Source organism: Hypanus sabinus, chromosome 20 (assembly GCF_030144855.1).
Source record: "Hypanus sabinus isolate sHypSab1 chromosome 20, sHypSab1.hap1, whole genome shotgun sequence".
Classification (NCBI taxonomy): domain Eukaryota; kingdom Metazoa; phylum Chordata; class Chondrichthyes; order Myliobatiformes; family Dasyatidae; genus Hypanus; species Hypanus sabinus.
In genome coordinates this window covers 29069151-29089769 of record NC_082725.1, presented here as the reverse complement: position 1 = coordinate 29089769, position 20619 = coordinate 29069151, and the positions used below count along the sequence as shown (strand labels likewise).

The 20619-nt window shown below is 40.4% G+C and overlaps 1 protein-coding gene across 1 annotated transcript in view; it reads right to left on the bottom strand.

Moving 5' to 3' along the window:
* Positions 1-4880: 4880 nt before the first annotated feature.
* LOC132378672 (cadherin-18) overlaps positions 4881-20619 on the bottom strand; it is a 662384-nt gene continuing 646645 nt past the window's right edge. Inside the window, exon 13 of the mRNA XM_059945774.1 lies at positions 4881-5504. Coding sequence (XP_059801757.1) covers positions 5014-5504 — 491 coding nt within the window. The 3' untranslated portion in view covers positions 4881-5013. The remainder of the gene's footprint in view (positions 5505-20619) is intronic.

Here is a 20619-nt window from a genome sequence, read left to right as displayed (position 1 = left end):
CTTTAATGCCCATGTTTGAACTGCCACAAAATCTGGCTCTGTCATCACCCCTGCATTTTCGACCTAAGGTGCATCTAGGTTAATTCAAACCTCCCTACGACCCGGTCCATGCCATATTTACAACCATCACTGTAGGTACAGAAGTCTAAAGTCCCACACCATGAAGTTTAAGAACAACTACTTAACTTCACCCATTTGGTTTTTGAACCAACCTGCAAAACCCAACTCACTCCAGACACATTGAATTCTTTGCTTTGTTTTAATAACGTTTGCTTATAAAATGTATATATTTTATGTTTAATTCATTTTGTGAATGCTGCTTGTATGATGCTATGTGGCTACAATACCGCAGTAAGCTGTCATTGCACCTGTGTGTACATTTAGTGTATGACGAAAATTCAAGTTTGACTTTGATTTTTGACTTAGTTTTAAAATCATCATTCCCTCTGTCAGTAGCAAACTCCTAGTGAGCAACCCATTGATCCTTGCTGTGGGACATCCAAAAGAATGAGATTTGTTTACATTGCATTGTCACTCATTCCAATTTTCTACGTCCTTATAATCTTTATCCCTTCCTTATTATAGATGTGCAGGAAGGGGGAAGAAAGCCTATAATTCACTGTGCTTTCAAATTATCAACGTAAAAGCATGGGTCAGCTGCCATTCATACTTCCTGTCCTTCAGTATGCCTACTGAGGATTTATAGATTTTCATCTTGTCTTAGAATGATCAAGTAAAATCATTCATCCGTATCAGTTCTTTTTCATAAGCTTGATATTTCCAAAGACGTGTATTTGTTTTTCAATGGATTTACCAGTATTTTGTTGATGCATTCAGAATTCAATGAATATTTATTACACTGGACAATATATATTTCCTGACTACTTTTGGGTGTAACTTATGGAATTTGGGCTGCTGACCCTGAAAATCACCACAAAATTTCCTATCAAGCACAGTTTTTTTTAATGAAATTGCTTATATTTGTTATTTCAATTCACAATTCAAGTCAGAATAGTTGATGCTAAGATGAAGGAAGACATTTTTTTGGTCCGCAAATCAAACTGGTCATCAAAGAGAGGTAATTCAAAGAAATTCAGGTGGGACCGGAGAAAGTTGCACAGAAGGCATTCCAGGAAGTTGCTGAAATAGCAACAGAGCTGGTTGACAACATGCTTCAAGCATACAAAACCATGAAGTGCAACACATTACAGAAGATTAATTTTTTACATTCCCATTTAGACTTGCTCCTCGCTGTCAGTGATGAGCATGGTGAAAGATTTCACCAAGACATTGTGGTCTTGGAGAAATGGTATCAGAGCAACTGGTATCTATCAATGCTTACTGATTATAGTTGGGCATTTAAGCGAGAAGCCTCAGACATTGAGTACAAATGAAAACCCTCAATGTTTTTGGCTTAGTTGAACTATTACAAAATGTCAGCACTGTTATGCAATTGAATCCATTATATTCCATGAAAGTTAATACAAGTAGTCTGAAAATGTACTTGTGTTTAGTTTCAACTCTATTATAAACAAAAATAAATTATGAGCCAGCAACACTTTTGAAAAATAATTGCTGTCTAGTGTTATCGAAGTACATAGATTACATACAACTTTGACATTAATCTCCGTACAGGCAACTATAAAACAAAGAAACCCAGTAGAACCCATTAAATAAAAAGACCATTAAATACCCGATGTGCAAAAAAAAAGATCATGCAAACGCAGTGATGAGTAAACCTCACGAATTGCGAGCTGAAAACTGGCACATCCCTCTCCTCTGGCCCCAGCACCTTGATCTTTTTGATTTGGCCTGGCACTTCCATCAGCCAAACCTTGGCTTGTTTCCCATTCTTGGACTTGGGGCCCGGGACTCGCTGCCTCAGTTCGATCCGTACCTGACCTCTCCAATCTGGCCAGGCGTTTAAATTGGTCAAACATCGGCTTGTCCCGGACCCTGCCACTCTGTCTCGCCTTGCCTTAGTTCTGCTGCTTCATATCACTTCCAAGTCCGTTGCAGCAACGGCCAAGTATTGGCTCGTTCCTCGCTCTTTGGCCTAAGCCCTGCCACCTCAATTCAGCCCATACACACCACGCTACACCTTTAAGACATCAGCTCAGACCTCGAAAGTGCCAGGTCGTACTGGCAGCTCAAAAGCTCCACTCTGATTCACAAAGGTCTTGCTTTGTCTTTAAGCAAATTGTTGAAAAATCTCTGACAGTTATGAGATGTACACTCTTTGGATCAGCAATCATTAACTTCATGTTCAGTCTCAGTCATAGTGCTCTTTATTTAGGTTTTTTATGCCTTTTATTTATGTTCATTTAGACCCAACTCCCAACTTGTTGCCTTTTGATCCTTGTTAGGTAATGTTGCAAATTTGGTGTTTGTTTCATTAGTGTCTCCGTTGCTAGACAACGTCAAATGATGGAAACTCAGCTTCTTCTCGCTGAGGAGCTTCCTGTGAATATGTACATTTTGGATTCCAGAAATGATGTAATACCACACAAGCTCCTCTAAACTCATACTGTGCTCATATGAGTACAGCATGAATATTTATACATATGAATATTTATTCTGTCTACTGAATCTTTTCATTGAATTATAGGGCCAGACATTGTGTTTCTACTAGTCAAATGTTATGAAGTGGTGCAGCGATGCAGCTAATAGTACCATCTTTTCATAGGGGCACAGACAGAAGTTCAATCCTGATTTGGGTTCTATTCTCTGTGCAGTTTGTGCATTCTCCCTCCTTCCAGGTAAGCTGGTTTCCTCCGGTATCCCAATGATAAGTTGGCCACCATAAATAAATGGTAAAATCTAGGGGAAATTGACAAAAATGTGGGGAAGAACATTAAAAAGATGGATTTAGAGTAGTATTAGTGTAAATGGGTTGCTGATAGTTACTGAGGACTTGTTGAACCAAAGGCTTTCTTTCCATGCTTTCTCTATCTCTGTTAATCTACACTTCAACTATTCTTCAGGTTAAATCTATTGCATCGATCTCCTCTCCTTTGCAAATATTAAAAATGACTGTAAATTAGACTCTTTATCCCCTTTTCCTGAGAAAAATGTTTTAAATCTTTCTTCATATTCTGTCTTAATTCAATTATTAAATTAAACTCAATCATTCTGCTTGCTTTGACCCTCTTTGACAACACTGATGTATTCATAATTCTATGCATAATGCAAATGCAAATCTTTGACATGCCATTCTGCAAGCTATACTGTTGCCCCACTCTAAATAAACAACCATTAAATACCATGAATTGTATGCAACGCTTATTTCTGAAAATATCTCAATCAGTCGTCTTTCATTGGTATCACCAATGACAGCTCCATTCAACATATTCAGACACTGAGGAAAATAATACTCATAATTCAGCCATTAGCATGTGTATTTGCTATGTAAAAAAACATTTTTATTGTGCAATCAGTCACTAGAGGGTGTTGATAACAACAGGATCACAACACAAAGAATTCCGAATTCCCCTCACCAGGGCCCCCAAGCTCTTAAAGTTCACTTTGGTTTTCACAGGACCATTGTGAAATTGTACTGGGTAAGGAATGCCTTTTTTTTAAATGGTACTCATTTCCTTAGACCCACAAGCACTATCAGAGTTGTTTTAAAAGATTCATATCAAAAAATATGTAATTTAAAAAATATGTAGAAATTGAGCAGTATACACCAAGAGAACAATTAAAATTCATTTTCTGATTCCAAATTAGACTTTTGCTTTATCATTCATTCTCAGAGATGGGCATCACTGGCGAGGCCAGTTTTTTTACTTGTTCCTGATTGGGCATCTCAGATTCCACAGTGATGAATAGGCCATCACAGCTAGCACAGAATATGTAAGGGCAGCAGACTTCCTTTCTTGAATGATTGAAGTAGCAGGCATAATTTTTAATAATTACCCATATGTTTCATTATAGTTTTACCTAGTTAATCAAATTTAAATTTCTTAGCTGATATTGTAGTATCTAAGCTATCCTTTCTAGACCAATAGTTTAGGCCTCTGATGATTGTCCAATCAGTTCACTATTTTGCCACTGTAATCTCAACATTGGCTTGCTAAATATTTATGATTAAAATGTTCATTTTAACATCATACTAATTTTAAATTGTCTTAATGAAAGTGCACCATATTTAAGTCCATCGAAAATGTTGTTCAATAGGAAAAGAAACAATTATACTGTAACTGCATTGAATAACTGAAGATTTTACACTCAAATCAATGCAAGTAATCTTACCACTCAATCTAATCATCCAACGTTACAGATCACTCATTATAAACTATGCACCAATGGTGCACTGTTATCCAGAGGAGTAGGAGGAAGCTCTGTTCTGTTGAAGGTGCATTCTTTTGGATGGGATGGTAAAGCAAGCTCCAGTTTGCTCTCTCTGTTGTAAAAAGTCCCACGAAATTATTTTAAACAAGCATATCCTCCTTAACCATGCCTATATCCATTACTCTACATTATTTAAAAGCAGTTTGATATTATCACGTTCTGTTGGAACATTTCCTAATCTGCAATAATAAGCCTACTTCAATGGGACAGCCTGCGAGTTATGTAAAAATCACCATAAGGTTTATCTGTCTATCTCTTGCACCAGTTGTAACTTAATCACCCACTCTACCTAAATGAAAGAAAAATCAATGGTGTTCATAAAGCATGATGGTGATGCTCCAAAACATCATAAATTTAACTCCAGAGCTTTATCTGCCATACTATATTGAACCAAACTGCCTAATCTTAAACTATAGCACAGTGTCTTTATTATGGTACAATGAACTTTATTAAACAATAAAAAATATACACCAGGGAAAATATTTTTGTTTATTCTTTATATTTTCAAAATGTGTTCCTTCTGCTTGTTTGTTGAACCCATGTTTCAAAATATTAAAAGGGCACTTGTTGCTACAGTAAAATTGTGTAACAATTGCAGCTTAAGAAATGAAAATCTGATTTTTTTTGTTTTACATACAGTGTTTTACTATGGTAATGAAACTAAGTGGTTCTGTCTGATTTCTCTACTCCGTACAGTTCAGACAGTTTTTTGAACTGAAGTCCCCAGTCTCCAAGGTAATTATAATCCTGCTCCGAATGTGCAGTGACTGAATCCAGTGAACTGATCGATCCTGCCGTGGATCCATGGCCTTCATATGCATATGTCTGGAGAGAGTCATATGGAGGAACACTCTGATCCAGGTCTGCTTCCTGCAGTTTTTGCTTAATAAACTCATGAATGTCAGGGCTGTTGAGGGCTGAGGGGGGTCTTTGCCTGGGTAAGGGTTGCACATCAGGCCTGACATCCCGCCGGTATCTCACTTCCTCAGCTGCTGCAGGGTTTCTGAGTGCTGTAATATCAAAAGCCTCTGTATCCTCTTCTCCTCCTCCCTCATCATCATATGTCACCACATTCTCTCGAATATCTTCTTCTGAAATAATGAGTGGCTCTTTCTTGCCCCGCTTCAGAGTGATGAACAGAACAATGATAGCTGTAAAGATAAGACAGTGGAAGTAATGAGATTTCAGGGAAAGACCAATACGGAATTTACTTCTTACATTTAATGCAAACGTAGGGTAAGCTACTCACACAGATGCTTCACCTGAAATTACCAAGTGCAGAAAAATTGCACCCATTGCTTCCAGCTCTTAGGATTTTAATTTAACAAAGTAGCATAAAGAAATTCAGATATTCTACAGATGCAACACAGGCATAATGCTGAAGGAACTCAGCACAAAAGGCAACATCTATGGAAGAAAATGAACAGCTCATATTTCAAGCCGAGATCCTAATCTCAGGACACCATGAGTTTTTTACAACCTATTAGTGCTTTTGAAGTTCCACTACTGAGGTAAAAAAATGAAATCAAATCATTAGAAAGAGGTGACATAGAGTCAGAAGGTATTCAATCATTGTGGATAGAGCTGAGGAATTTCAAGGGAAAAAAAAACACTTTGATGGGAGTTGCATACAGACCCCCAAACAGTAAGTAAAGATGTGGCCTACACATTATAAGGGGGAGATAGAAAATGCATGCCAAAAGGGCAATATTACAACAGTCAAGGGAGACTTCAATATGCAGGTAGATTGGGAAAATCAGGTTGGTGCTGGATTACAGGAGGGGGAATTTCTAGATTCTACAAAATGGCTTTTTCTAGCAACTCAGAGCTGAGCCCCCTAGGGGATCAGCTATTCTGGATTGGGAGTTGTGCAATAAACCAAAATTGATTAGGGAGCTTAAGGTAAAAGAACTTCAAGTGGCAGATGATAATAAAATAGAATTCACCCTGAAATTTGAGAAGGAAAAGCTAAAGTCAGATGTATCAGTATTACTGTACTGATTACAGAGCCATGAGAGAGGAATTGTCCAGAATTTCTTGGAAAAAAACACTGGCAGGGATGACAGTAGAGCAGTAATGTTTGGAATTTCTGGAGGTAATTCAGAAGACACATGATATATACATCCCAAAGAGGAAGAAGTATTCTAAAGGAAAGATGATACAACCGTGGCTAAGAAGTGAAGTCAAAGCCAACATAAAAGGCAAAGAGGGCATATAATAGGGCAAAAATTAGTGAGATGTTAGAGGATTGGGAAGCTCTTAAATACCAACAGAAAGCAACTAAAAGGTCATTAAGAAGGAAAAGATAGAATACAAAGGTAAACCAGTCAATAATATTAAATAGGATACCAAAGTTTCTTCAAGAACATAATTTGTAAAAGAGAGGTATCAGACTACTGGAAAACGATGCAGGGGAGATATTAATGGGGGATAATGAAATGGTGTGGCGACCCACTTTCTGCGCAGGTGAATCGGCTCACAAATAGCACGCTTCAGGATACTGGCCCACATTACCTCCAACAGAGGTGCCCAGTTCACCTCCAGCCTGTGGTCAGCTGTGGCCAGCCTGTTGGGAACGCAGCTACACCACACTACTGCCTGCCACCCATAGTCGAACGGACTAGTGGAACACTTCCACTGTCACTTGAAGTCAGCTCTCATGGCCCGCCTGAGAGGACCTAACTGGGTAGACGAGCTTCCCTGGGTCCTGCTTGGAATTCGCACAGTGCCCAAAGAGGACCTGCACGCCTCGTCGGCCGAGAAGGTGTATGGCGCACACCTGGCCGTCCCGGAAGAGTTCATACCAGCCCCAAGGGGGCAAGAGGAAGAACCTGCAGCAGTCCTGGACAGACTACGCGAAAGGCTCGGCAACCTGGCCCCCATGCTAACTTCACAGCACCGATGGACCCTGACCCATGTACCCAAAGACCTGCAGAACTGTAAGTTTGTGTTTGTACGAAGGGGCGGACACTGGACACCACCTCAGCGGCCTTACGAGGGGCCATTCAAGGTGATCAACAACAACGGGTCCACGTACATTCTGGACATTGGGGAGAAAGAGGAGGTTTTCATGATGGACCGACTCAAACCAGTCCATGTAGACGGTGCAGCCAGTCGAGATTCAGGCACTGCAGCGCAGAGGCAGACCTCCCAAACAGAGGCTGATCCAGACTGTGGACATTCGTGGGGGGGGGGTGTATCGCTGGTTCTGGGGGAGGGTTATGTGGTGACCCACTTTCTGCGAAGGCGAACCGGCTCACAAATAGCCAGCGTGTGGGGGGAGACTTTGGTAATGCACCTCTGATGTCATTTCCGCCCAGAGAGGGCGGGCGCTAGGGATTAAGTGCCAGCAGTTTGAATAAACTAGTCTCAAAACGACTTACCGACTGCGCGTCATTATTTCAGCGCTGTGTGTAGCACATCGCTACAATGGCGGACAAACTGATTAAGTATTTTGCATCAGTCTTCACTGTGGAAGACACAAGTAGTATAGTAGAAGTTCCAGCTGTCAGGGGGCATGAAAAGTGTGAAGTTACCATAATTTGGAAAGCTGAAGGACTGAAGTTAGGTAGGTCACCTGGACCAGATGGTGTACATTCCAAAGTTCTTTAAGAGGTGGCTAAAGAGATTGTAGAAGCATTAATAACGATCTTTCAAGAATCACTAGAATGGTTCCGGAAGACTGGAAGACTGTAAATGTCACTCCCCTCTTCAAGAAGGGAGAGAGGCAGAAGAAAGGAAACCACAAGCCAGTTCATCTGACCTCAGTGGTTGGCAAGATGTTGGAGTCGATTATTGAGGGTGTGGCCTCAGGGTACTTAGAATCACATTATAAAATAGGTCATAGTCAGCATGTTTTCAAGACAAAATCTTGCCTGACAAATCTGTTGGAATTCTTTGAAGAAATAACAAGTAGGATTCACAAAGGAGAATAATTGACATTGTGTACAGTACTTTGATTTTCAGAAGGCCTTTGACAAGATGTCACACTTGAGGCTGCTTAACAAACCATGAGCCCATGGTATTACAGGAAAGATTCCAGCATTGATAAAACAATGGCTGATTGGCAGGAGGCAAAGAGTGGGAAAAAGGTAGCCTTTTTGACTGGCTGTGACAGAAGGGAGCCTTTTCTGACTGTGTTGGGACTGATCACTTCTATGTTATACGTCAATGATTTGGATGTTGGAATTGATGGCTTCGTTGCAGAGTTTGCACATGATATGAAGAGAGGTGGAGGGGCAGATAGTTTTGAGAAAATAGAGAGGTTACAGAAGGAATTAGACATATTAGGAAAATAGGCAAAGAAACTGCAGAAGGAATACAGTCTCGGAAAGTGTATGGCCATGCACTTTGGTAGGAGAGATAAGAGGGTTAACTATTTTCTAAATAGAGCTAAACTTAAAAACTGAGGTGCAAAGAGGCTTAGCAGTCTCTGTGTAGGATTACCCAAAGGTTAATTTGCTGGCTGAATCTGTGGTGATGAAAGCAAATCCGATGTTAGTATTCATTTCAAGAGGACTAGAATACAAAAGCAAGGATGTAATGTTGATAATTTAGGAAGTACTGGTGAGGTCTCAGTTGGAATATTGTGAGCAGGTTTTGGTCCCTTATCTTAGAAAGGATGTGCTGAAACTGGAGAGGGTTCAAAAGAGGTTCAGGAAAATGATTTCAGGATTGAATAGCTATCATATGAAGCGTGTTTGATGAACTGGGATCTGTATTCACCAGAATTTAGAAGAATGAGGGGTGAACTCATTGAAACCTATCAAATGCTGAAAGGCCTTGATAGAATGGATGTGGAGATGATGTTTCCTATGGTGGGATAGTCTAAGAGCAGAGTACACAGACTCAGAATAGGGGCATCCTTTTAGAACAGAGATGAGGAGGAATTTCTTTAGCCAGTAAGTGGTGAATCTGTGGAATTCTTTGCCACAGGATGCTGTGGAGGCCAAATTTTATGTATAGTTAAGGCAGAGTTTGATATATTCTTGATTGGTCACAGCATGAAGGGATATGGGGGTGGGGGGTGGTGAGCGGGGAAAGCAGGAGATTGGGTCTGAGAGGAAATTTGGAGACTTGATGGGCCAAATAGCCTAATTCTGTTCCTATATCTTATGGTATTTTAGTCTTGTGCTAAAGTAGAAAGAACAGCAGCTAATTTAAGCACAGCAAGCTTCATAAATTGGTGATTTGAAAAATCCTTTTTATTTTATGATGCTGAAAAGGGATAAATATTGGCAGCACACAAGGGATAAATGTTTTCTATGTCACTCATTTGTGAGAGAACAAGGATTTGGTTTGACTTCTCATTTGAAATTGCACAGAGGTAGTGCAGTCTTGTGTTAACACTGCATGGATGGGTTAGCCTAGATTTTATTCTTCAATTTAAATCTTTTAAACTTTAATCTCCTAAATCTCTCTTAAACCTATCACTGTCTGACTGCTTCTTAAAAGTAAAATGGAATTGATGAATTTATTTTGAATTTTTTTTAATGGGTGATCAGGTCCATCTCTAGGAACCTGGTGTAAAGTCTCATACTTGGTCAATTTTACCATGACTCATGCAATTTGGAATAGTTGTTGTTTTCCTGTTCAGTGTTCAGAGTACAGCAGATTAGCATTTGTATTTATTAATGAGCAAGTTTGCTGATGTTCAGAGTAAAATAAATGAAATAAGAATGATAGCTAATTATGTGGCCTGGAACGATTTTGTGTCCACTGTGTGAAAATTTGTAGCTACTGCTAATAAACTGTCACAGAACTATCACAGGTCCATTTTAATTTCAAGCTGCACGGCATCTGGTTAAATAAATGATTTGTGCCTTAATTTCTTTGTTATCAGTGTATTTGTAAACAGATTGAAAATGAGATTGACTCAACAGGTCCGAAGATAAATGGGTTCATAAATTGTGGCCACAAGAAGTAGTTTGTAGACATCAGGAGCTGAAGGCAAGGAATTGGCTTGGCAAATACCAACTAACTGTAGCTTTCTCACTCTTTTACATTTTGTCTTTTACACTCTCTCTTTTATCCTCTCTCACTATCTGTGCCCTACTATAATTCATTCCAACCATGACAAACTTTGACATGAAGATAACACATAATTCATTGTTCTGAAAATTTAAAGTGATCCTTTCTCTTTAAGATCCTATTCTAATCTCACTTCCTATTTTTTTTATAACCTCCAGCTAGACTGAATAGGGGCGGCCCAGTCACCCACCACTGGATCAGTGTTAAACTACTCATTTATCCTTCCAAACACTTGGTCTGGAACTTGCATTCAACGAATGTCTCTGAGAATGGCACGGCCAGGTGAGATAAAGAGTACATGCTGACCCAGAAGAAGACAAGAAGGAGCCCAGACTTCAAACAAGTCTAGACCTTAAATAAAACCACAGCTCTCCAGTAAACAGCCCTATTATGAAAGATCATCTTGCATGCAAGCAGTGGTTTCATGGAAGGCAGTTACTAGGGATGCATCACTGGTAGTATGCCTATACAACCAGAGGTGTATCCCTGGTAACTACCCTGTGTATTCCTGGTATCCCTATTAGTGCCTTCCACGAAACCACTACTTACATGTCAGAATAGCAGTACTAACTAGCTTCATTCACCAAGAAACAACATTTCCTTGTCTACCTGCATTTAGGCAGGGAACTTCCCCTGGTGCCCCTCCTCCTTCCCTTTCTCCCATAATGCATTCCCCTCTTTTATCAGATTCCTTCTTCTCCAGTCCTTTGCTTTTTCCATCTACCACCTTCCAGCTTCTTATTTCATCTCCCTCCCCACCCACCTAGCTTGTCCTCCTTTCTCCCCCACCTTTTTTATTTTGGCACCTCCCTCCTTCCTTTCCAGTCCCAATGAATGGTCTCGGCCTGAAACATCATCTGGTTACTCACTTCCAAAGATGCAATCTGACCTGTTGAGTTTATCCAGCATTTGAAATGAGTTGGTTGTGTCAATGACCAAGACATCTGAAGATGTGCCCGGGACAATCCGAAGTGTTGCTATGATTCTACTGACAACATAGTATGCCCACAACTTACTTAATCTAAAGCACGTGTCTTTGAAACGTGGAAGGGAACTGAAGAATGCTACGGAAACCCACATGGTCACAAGGAGAACGTACAAACTCCTTACAGTCAGTGGAGTCTGTAAGGACTCCCAATTGATTTATGAAGTGTTGCATAGACCACTAGAAGGCAATGTCAAAATCTTGCAATTAGTAAATTTTTGCAATACTGGATGCTAATCGAGGAATCAATTTTGTATTTAACTTTTATGGATCAACTCAAGTCAATCTGTGCCACCATGCAGAACTATTCTGCTATGTGCAAGTCACTGCAGAGTGACAAATATTTTTACATATAAATGGTGCCATAAAGCTGGAGCAGAACAAGCTTCTCGTGAACTGTTCAGAAAATAAAAGACTTTAATGGCTAGATAGGTCAGAACTATTAGCGTAGATATTTGTAAAAGGCCAATAGCATTTTTGATATTCAGAAACAGTTCAAGACATTTAAAGATATTCCAAGACTGTTAAAAATATTACTAGAAATTTAAGACTTTCATCCTCACGCTGGGGCTATACGGCGTTGAGTCGCGTCCCCTGGGTGGTGGATGGGGGATCCCTCATGTGAGGGGTGCACCGGATAATATGGAAGAAGGTGCCGCGAACCAACATAGCCTAGGAGAAGGACCTCCGATTCCAGACCCGGGTAGATAGGACTCGTTAGCCTTGGATGGCAGCCTATCTGGGAGAGGGTAAACTCTGATTTCAAACCCGGGCAGGTGGAGCTCGTTAGCATGGAAGTGCCATCGCCTAGGGGAAGTGACCCCGACAGAAAACCCCTGGTCCTCCAGGTTGGGGGTTGTGCAATGGGCTAACAACCCGTTCACGTAAAACAAGCAATTGTTACAGAAACCGTCAACAGATTGCCAACCACTAATCCAGATCTCGGGAAAAGCAGGGCCCCATTCAGGAGGCTGAAGACGCACTGCAACCAAACCCGTCAGGAAGCCGCAGGGCTGACAACACTCCTTCACCCGAGGAAAACCATAATGGCAGTTCCAAAGCTGCTCTCACAGAAGAAATCTATCCTAATTGGAACATGGAATGTGAGATCGCTTTAGGAGACAGGTAGGTGCGCACAGGCAGTGAAGGAAATGAACCGATACCACCTCACACTCCTGGGCATGTGCGAAGCAAGGTGGAATACTTTTGTTGAGACCAAACTGCAGATGGGAGAAACTCTGCTCTATTCCAGCAAAGAAAAAGAGGAAGACCCGCATGAGGCTGGTGTGGCCGTGATGTTGTCCAAAGAAGCAGCCAGAAGTTTGATAGAATGGGAACCAGTGTCCGACTGTATCTTCACAGCCAGGTTTGAGTCCAGATTCCAGAAGGTATCCATTATCCTGTGCTACGCCCCAACTAACAACGCAGAGGAAGAAGAAAAAGATCTCTTCTACACCCAGCTTCAAGCAGTAGTTGGAAAGGTACCTAAGCAAGATATCTTGATCGTCATGGGAGATCTGAATGCCAAAGTAGACAGCGATAACACTGGCAGGGAGAGAGAGATGGGCAGAATGGTTTGGGGAATATGAATGAAAATGGAGAACTCCTTACCGACTTCTGTGCCTTCAACGAACTGACCACTGGAGATACCCTCTTTCCCTACCAACGCTGCCACAAGATAACCTGGGTCTCGCCTGACCATCAAACAGAGAACCAGATTGATCACGTCATAGTCCGCCCGCACTGGAGAAGTTTATTGCAAGATGTGAGAGCCAAAAGAGGAGCAGATATTGGATCTGACCACCATTTGGTTGTTGCAAAGCTGAAGATGAAGCTGTCAGCCAAGAAGAAGCAACAGAACACGCGAATAAAATTTGATGTTAGAAAACTACAGACGGAAGAGAACAAGAAAGATTTCCACATTGCCTTGCAAAACCACTTTGGGGCTCTTCAAATAGAGGAACAAGATGAGAGAACAGCGGAACACGCCTGGATTACCTTCAAGCAGGCCACTGTAGGAGCCTGCGAAGAAGTACTGGGAAGATCACCAGTCAACAGTAAACCTTGGATCAGGGACGAGACATGGCAGAAGGTGGAGGAGAGGAAAAAGCTCAAACAGGAGTTGAATCAGGCCAGAACCCGGCAACAGAAACAAATTGCTGCCAACAGGTACAGCGTGATGGCCAAGGAGGTGAAGAAACAGCTCAGAAAGCTCAGAAAGGACAAGAGGTCATACTTCAATGAAATAGCAGAGCAAGCAGAAACAGTGGCCAGTAAAGGGGACCTCAGGGCACTCTACATGACAACTAAACTTTTGAGAAGGAAGAAAAACAATTTCAACAGATCTGTTAGAGACAAGACAGGCCATCTGCTCACTTCGGTTAAAGATCAGCTGGCGAGATGGAAGGAACACTTCCAGGAAGTATTGAATAGACCACCACCACAGAACCCACCTGACCTGGAGCCTGGAGACCCACTCAACATCAATATAGGTGAAATCACCAAGCAAGAAATTCAAAAAGCCCTGAAAAGCCTGAAGAACGGCAAGGCTGCTGGAGAGGACAACATTCCTGCAGAAGCATTGAAAGAGGGTGGAGAGGTTATGGTGGAACATTTGTATATACTGTTGAATTTGATATGGAGAACAAGAGAGTTCCCATCAGATTGGAAGAAGGGCCTCCTTGTGAAGCTGCCAAAATCTGGAGATCTTTCACTGTGTGGCAAGAGGAGGGGGATCACCTTGTTGTCCATTCCTAGCAAAGTTCTCACCAGGGTCATCTTGGAGCGGATGAAAGACGCCATTGACCAGAGACTTAGAGATGAGCAGGCAGGGTTCAGGAAAGAGAGATCATGCATTGACCAGATAGCTACACTTAGAGTCATTGTGGAGCAGTCAATAGAATGGCAAACTCCACTATATGTGTGTTTTATTGATTTTGAGAAGGCATTTGACAGCCTGGACAGAAAGTCAATGTGGAGCATCTTACAACACTATGGTGTACCGGAAGAGATGGTGAATATCATCAAGCAGCTTTATGATGGCTTCTCATGCAGGGTCATCCACGATGGGAGACTGTCTGAAGAGTTCCTGGTCACTACTGGAGTCAGACAGGGATGCCTGCTGTCACCTCTACTTTTTCTTGTGGTACTCGACTGGGCTACAAGAACAGCCTATGCTGGCTCAGAGAGAGGCATCCAATGGACGTTAACAGGGAAATTGGAAGACCTGGAATTTTCAGATGATCTCGCTCTTCTCTCACACCGGCTTCAAGGTATGCAGAAGAAAGTAGATTCCTTGGGAGAGACCTCACAGCGAGTAGGCCTCAAGATCAGTCAGGAGAAGACCAAAGTTCTAGACATTAATAACAAACAAGAGGAGCCATTACGGATTGAAGGACAAATGGTTGAAGATGTAGACAAATTCACCTACCTCAGAAGCAAAATCAGTAAATCAGATGAGGACATCAGAGCAAGGATCGGAAAAGCCCAACGTGCTTTCATAACCCTGCGACCTGTTTGGAGATATACGGCCATCTCTGTCAAAACAAAGCTCTGTATATTCAGCTCCAATGTGAAAGCCATCCTGCTATATGGATCCGAAACATGGAGAATCACTAAAACCAGCTGCAACAAGATCCAGACCTTTCTCAACAAATGCCTCCGGCAGATCCTCCGCCTCAAGTGGTACGACAGAGTGACAAACCTAGACCTATGGAAGAGAGCAAACCAAGAGCCTATTGTATTCCAGATAAGGAGGAGGAAGTGGAGATGGGTCGGCCACACCTTGAGGAAGAGCCAGTCGAATGTCACTCGACAATCACTCGACTGGAATCCACAAGGGAAGAGAAGAAGAGGTCGCCCAAAGCAAACCTGGAAGAGTAGGCTTTTGGATGAACTGAAAGCTGCTGGTCAAACTTGGGGGACTGCAAAAACATCTGCTAGAGATGGCAGAAAGTGGAGGACTTTTGTTAAGTCCCTATGCTCCATAAGGAGTGAAAAGAATTAAAGAAGATAAAGAAGACTTTCATGTCTGTATTTCCTATCAGTTGCATGGGTAACTGTCGATATTCCTCTCGAATATTGATACCTATTTTTGTACATGCAATGTAGGTGAGGGCAGCCTACAGAAGAAATGCTTAATTTAAACTAGAAATAATATACAAGGCTATTTATAACTTACATACATCAAAGCTAGTAAAAGATTATTTCCTTTAAACATTTAATAGGATTAAATTACAAACTATTGAAAATTAATTTACTGTGGCAGTAAAAATGATACTGGCATTATGATAGAACAAAGCAATATAGAAATGGTAATATCAAAATTTTAAAATTTGGTAGAATAATTACTGTATATAATAGAGAGACAGACAATGTAATGGCTTAAAATAGGTTAATAAAATGGCAATCTGCTGTAAGTTTTGTCATCGCTTGGGCATTAAAAGATACAAACATCTATCACTGGATGACTTATAACCTCTCCTTTAAGCGTTAGCTCAAAGACCTTTCATGGTGAACTGTAATTTCTATTTAATGCACCCACTTTCCTTACGACTGGAGAATCTTGTGAGATGTATATCACTAAGCTAATAACAATTTCTCTTTTATCCAGCTGTTTTATATTGGAGACTGATCTTTCCAAAGTCTGACATAACAACACAACTGTACTGCAATGGAGTGTCAGCAAGATTATCTTCTCAGCTTGTCCCTGAATTGTACTGTGCTTTCTGCCCATGCAGAGGCATAGTGTGCATAACATTGACTGTGTGACAGCTTCAACAGAAATGCAAGGAGCCGCATTAATCAAGGAACATAGGCTTTTTTAAAAATCTCCATGAAGCCTCTGACTCTCACTCCAGAGGGAATGTGGAAAAAATTTCTTAAGCTTGGATGCCCATAGAAATTTACCTTCCAGACGTTCTTTGCCTTGAGGAGACAGGTAAGCAATAACCAAAACTAATGAGTCCAAAACAGAACCGATCTTAATAAAAGATTGAATTCCAGCAAGGCTACTTTATTGACACCACGCATTCTAAAACAATCTACTTTGATGCAATATTGTACCACACTCCCAATAACCATCCCATTGGAGTGAAGCTAATCGAAAGCTAAAATAGGAGACTGTTCTACCTATGACAACTATTTGGAGCTAGTACACAGGTCATATTTATTGATTATGCATTTTCATAAGCTGAAGCATTGTTAACTCATTCACTCAAGCAGTTCAAATTGACATCATGATCTACATGAGGATCATGGGTTAAAGGTCATGTTCCTGTATTGTATTGTTCTATGCTTATACACTGGATGGGCCTTACATTCAATACCTGCAAGGGAAAGATCCCACTGTTAATACCACCTTCTGACCAGCAAGGTGTCCATTGAGACCCCAAAGCTTTGGACCACTTCTTATATCTCAGATATCTCCTCTGAGGAATGGCAGATAGAGAAAATTAAGTTTGGCACTGCCGGTTGCATCCTGGAACTGCCTTTGGCCAGCAGAGGAAAAGGATGTTTTGAGATCATGATTTCATATTTTATTCAAAACTCATCAAAAGGCTCTGTGATCCCATACTCCTCTGAGACATTGATTACCTGCAACAGGTATTTCAAAGCACTGGAAAAATATCACCAATGCTATCTATGTGCAAAATCCTCCAAATTTACTGGGAGGATAAATGAATCAGTATTAATGCCCTCCTGAAGGCTAACAACACCAGAACTGAGGTACCAGTTATTAGTCATAAGACAACGCATGTTGCTTTCTTGCCCAATTCCAAATATTCAAAGCAGACACTTCATTCTGTGCTCTGCTGTGAGAAGATATCTAGGCAGACAGAAGAAAAGATTCAAGGATGTTCTTAGAGCTGCCTTCATAAAATACAACATTTCCATTAACTCTTGTCTATCTCTGGCTTATGGCCACAGAAAAAGAGGACAAGGAACATTTGGGATGGCACTCATGTCCAAGCACAGAGGCACTCAGCAGAATGCTCCAAAGGAGCATTCCACCTCACCAGTAAGCCAACTGGCCCTCATCAGCCACCTTCTGCCCCACCCTTGAAAGAGGCTACAGGATCCATATTGTCTTTATCAGCCACTTGCTGCCTCACAGAACTGGAATGGAAACAACAGAGTAGCCATGATCTTACTGAATGGCAGATCAGACTCTTATTTATGTTCTTAATTTCCTATACTTGATTCCAAAGGACTACTTAAGAAGTACGTGACAGATAGAATCCAGAAGCATTCACTTAATTGTGAAAGTAATGAATCTAACTATGATTAATAAACAAGCAATAAAAATTCTGTTATCTGGGAACTAGGAATAAAAATATTCAATTTTTGATCTTGCTGAAAAAAATGCTTTTTGGTTAGGCTTATATTTCTAATTCAGATGTATTTATTCCTCATAGCAATCCAATCCAAACTTATACCTGCTTTATTAAATACATGTATACTGTATATTTGTTTGTACATATCTGGTCAATATCTGTCATACTGCGATTTTGTAAACGAATAAGGAAAATGAACATTTGCAATTATAAAGGAAGTATAATGGAAGTCCATTATTACCAGTGCTAGCATGGCCTGAGGGAACTAACTGATTGAATAATGTGTCTCTGGCTTAGAGAGATCATTTAAAGAATGAGTAGGTTTGTTGAAGAACTGTGTGGCCATTCAGAGTACAGATTATTTTCAAACAACCAGCTACCATTCATTAATCAGGAATACACAGAATCATGAATCATCTGATATAGATATCTCCAAGCATCAACCGTGGATCAATGAGCAGCATTCATTCCCAGATATGTTCCATCAAGTTTGTGTTAAATACATTTAAAGGAATGTAATTGATAGCCTGCAGTAATTTTAGTGAAATAATCTCGTTTTAGAATTTAAATGATGTATATGCCAAATAAATCCTCCCATCATTTACTACTTTGCAATTACTCCCAAGTGCCCATTGCTTTCTATCACATTAAACCAAACCAATTTTTTCGCATTGCACACCCTTTTATCAAACTGCTCATGAATTAGTTTCACAATCGCTGGTTTGTACAACCTTCCCTTCTTCAAAGAGTTATTTGTTGCAATAAAGAATACTTCAAAATCATCTGCTTATTTTTCATTTTTTATTCCCTTTCCAAATGGGAATCAAACATTTTCAAATCGCATCATATCAACAGGAAAAAAAACTTGAGTTACTAACTTGGCTATACATGGAGATTTCCCAAATGTCATCTTTCTAGTGATTGTCTCTTTGTCCTGCGCTTCAAGCATATTTAGTGACGATAATCTTATCCCTGCAGAACTCACTGTGAGATTTATTTTTTTTCCTCCATTACTGGTGTCTAACAATCCCATGAATCCTTTTATTATGTCCTGGTAGAAAATATAATGTTGCACCAGGAACGAAGCTATTGATCATAAACAGTCACTGCACTTATCTTTTATGATTAGACAATTTAGCTTGAATAGGCAGTAATACATTATTTGAATGCAGTGGCTGGTGACCACTGCTCTCTGTGGGGAAAAAAAATCCTAGCTTTTTTTTTGCACTCCAGAAACGAGTCCTTATTAGATAAGACAATGGACAGATCAGTTAGCTATTGACTTGACAACAGTGATGCAGCATAGCATTTCAAACACCTGCTAGTAATATTGCAGATACAGCTTTCAATTATGTAAATGGCAAGCAAGTGAAACAGGACATCTGCTTAAAACAATAAAATACTCCAAACACGCTGTTCATTGTGCAACCTTCATCCTGGCTAATATCCTCGTTGACATTTTTTTTCTTTCAATCATCTGGCTGACTGCTTCAAAATGCACACTGCGTGATTACAAAATAAATTGGAAATGAGCACTTAGCATTATGAGCATACACACTCCCTTGGTTAGCACTAAATACATTATTATCTGACCCAAATTGTATTGATTTAGTTCCACGGTTGATGATACATTGATGTTTTCCATATTGCCTCAGTCATGTGAAAGTTTGAAGCTGGAATCTCCCTCAAATCTTGAGCCGACAATTATTACAAACAATTCCACCTGCTTCATAGAACAATGTCACAGGCTAAGCTGCAGTTTTGCTGTTCGACTTGACTATTTGTTTTCTGCATGTCTTAGCCCATCTGTTGGTGATTTTTAAAATCTATACGACCTGTAGAATACAAAGTTCACCTGGCTGGATTTTCATCCTTCCCAATCTATAACATTCAGATTGATGTCCTGCAGGCTATTCCCTAATTCCAACCATGTCTTACAGACCCGTAACTCCTATGTTGTAGCAGTAAAGCTCCCAACCTTAATTTAAATTTCTTTCAGACTCACCCCTTCCTGTCACTTTTTCACCTAAGTCTTCAGTGTTTCAGGAAATAAACCCTCAGTGGCCACTTTATTAGGTATCTCCAGTACATGGTCATGCTGCTGTAGCCCATCCACTTCAAAGTTTGAGGTGTTTTGTGTTCAGAGATGTTCTTCTGCACACCACTGTTGTAATGTGTGGCTATTTGAGTTACTATTGCCATTCCTGTCAGTTTGAACCAGTATGGTTGTTCTCCTCAGACATCTCTCATTAACGTGGCATTTTGTCCTGCAGAACTACCACTCACTAGATTTTTTTTTGTATTTTGCACCATTCTCTGTAAACTCTAGACATGTTACATGTGAAATTCCCAGGAAATCAGCAGTTTCCAAGATACTCAATTCAGCCCATCTGGCACCAACAATTATTTCATTCTCAAAGTCACTTAGATCACATTTCTTCCCTAATCAGATGTTTGGTCTAAATAACAACCAAACAGCTTGAACCTGTGTGCATGCTTTTATGCACTGTTACTACCAATTACATATCAGCAATATTTGCTTTGATAATCAAGTGTACAGGTGTACCTAATAAATTTACTACTGACTGCATGCTTGTCTGAATGTATAGCTTCAAATTAGATGTACATTTTCTTCATGCAAAATCTGAGAATCTGGTTCAAACACTGATGCCATAGATCAAGGGATTCACTTCTATTGTGTGTCCAATAATACACATTGTATCAAAAAGGACAGGCAGGTAGGCAAAGGGGGATGAGGTTGCTCTGTTGGTAAAAATGAAATCAAATCTTTAGAAGGAGGTGACATAGGTTCAAAAGATGCAGAATCCCTGTGGATAGAGTTAAGAAACTGCAAAGGTAAAAAAAAATGGATGAGGGATAGAAATTTCAATGGGAAATAGAAAAACAAGTTATAAG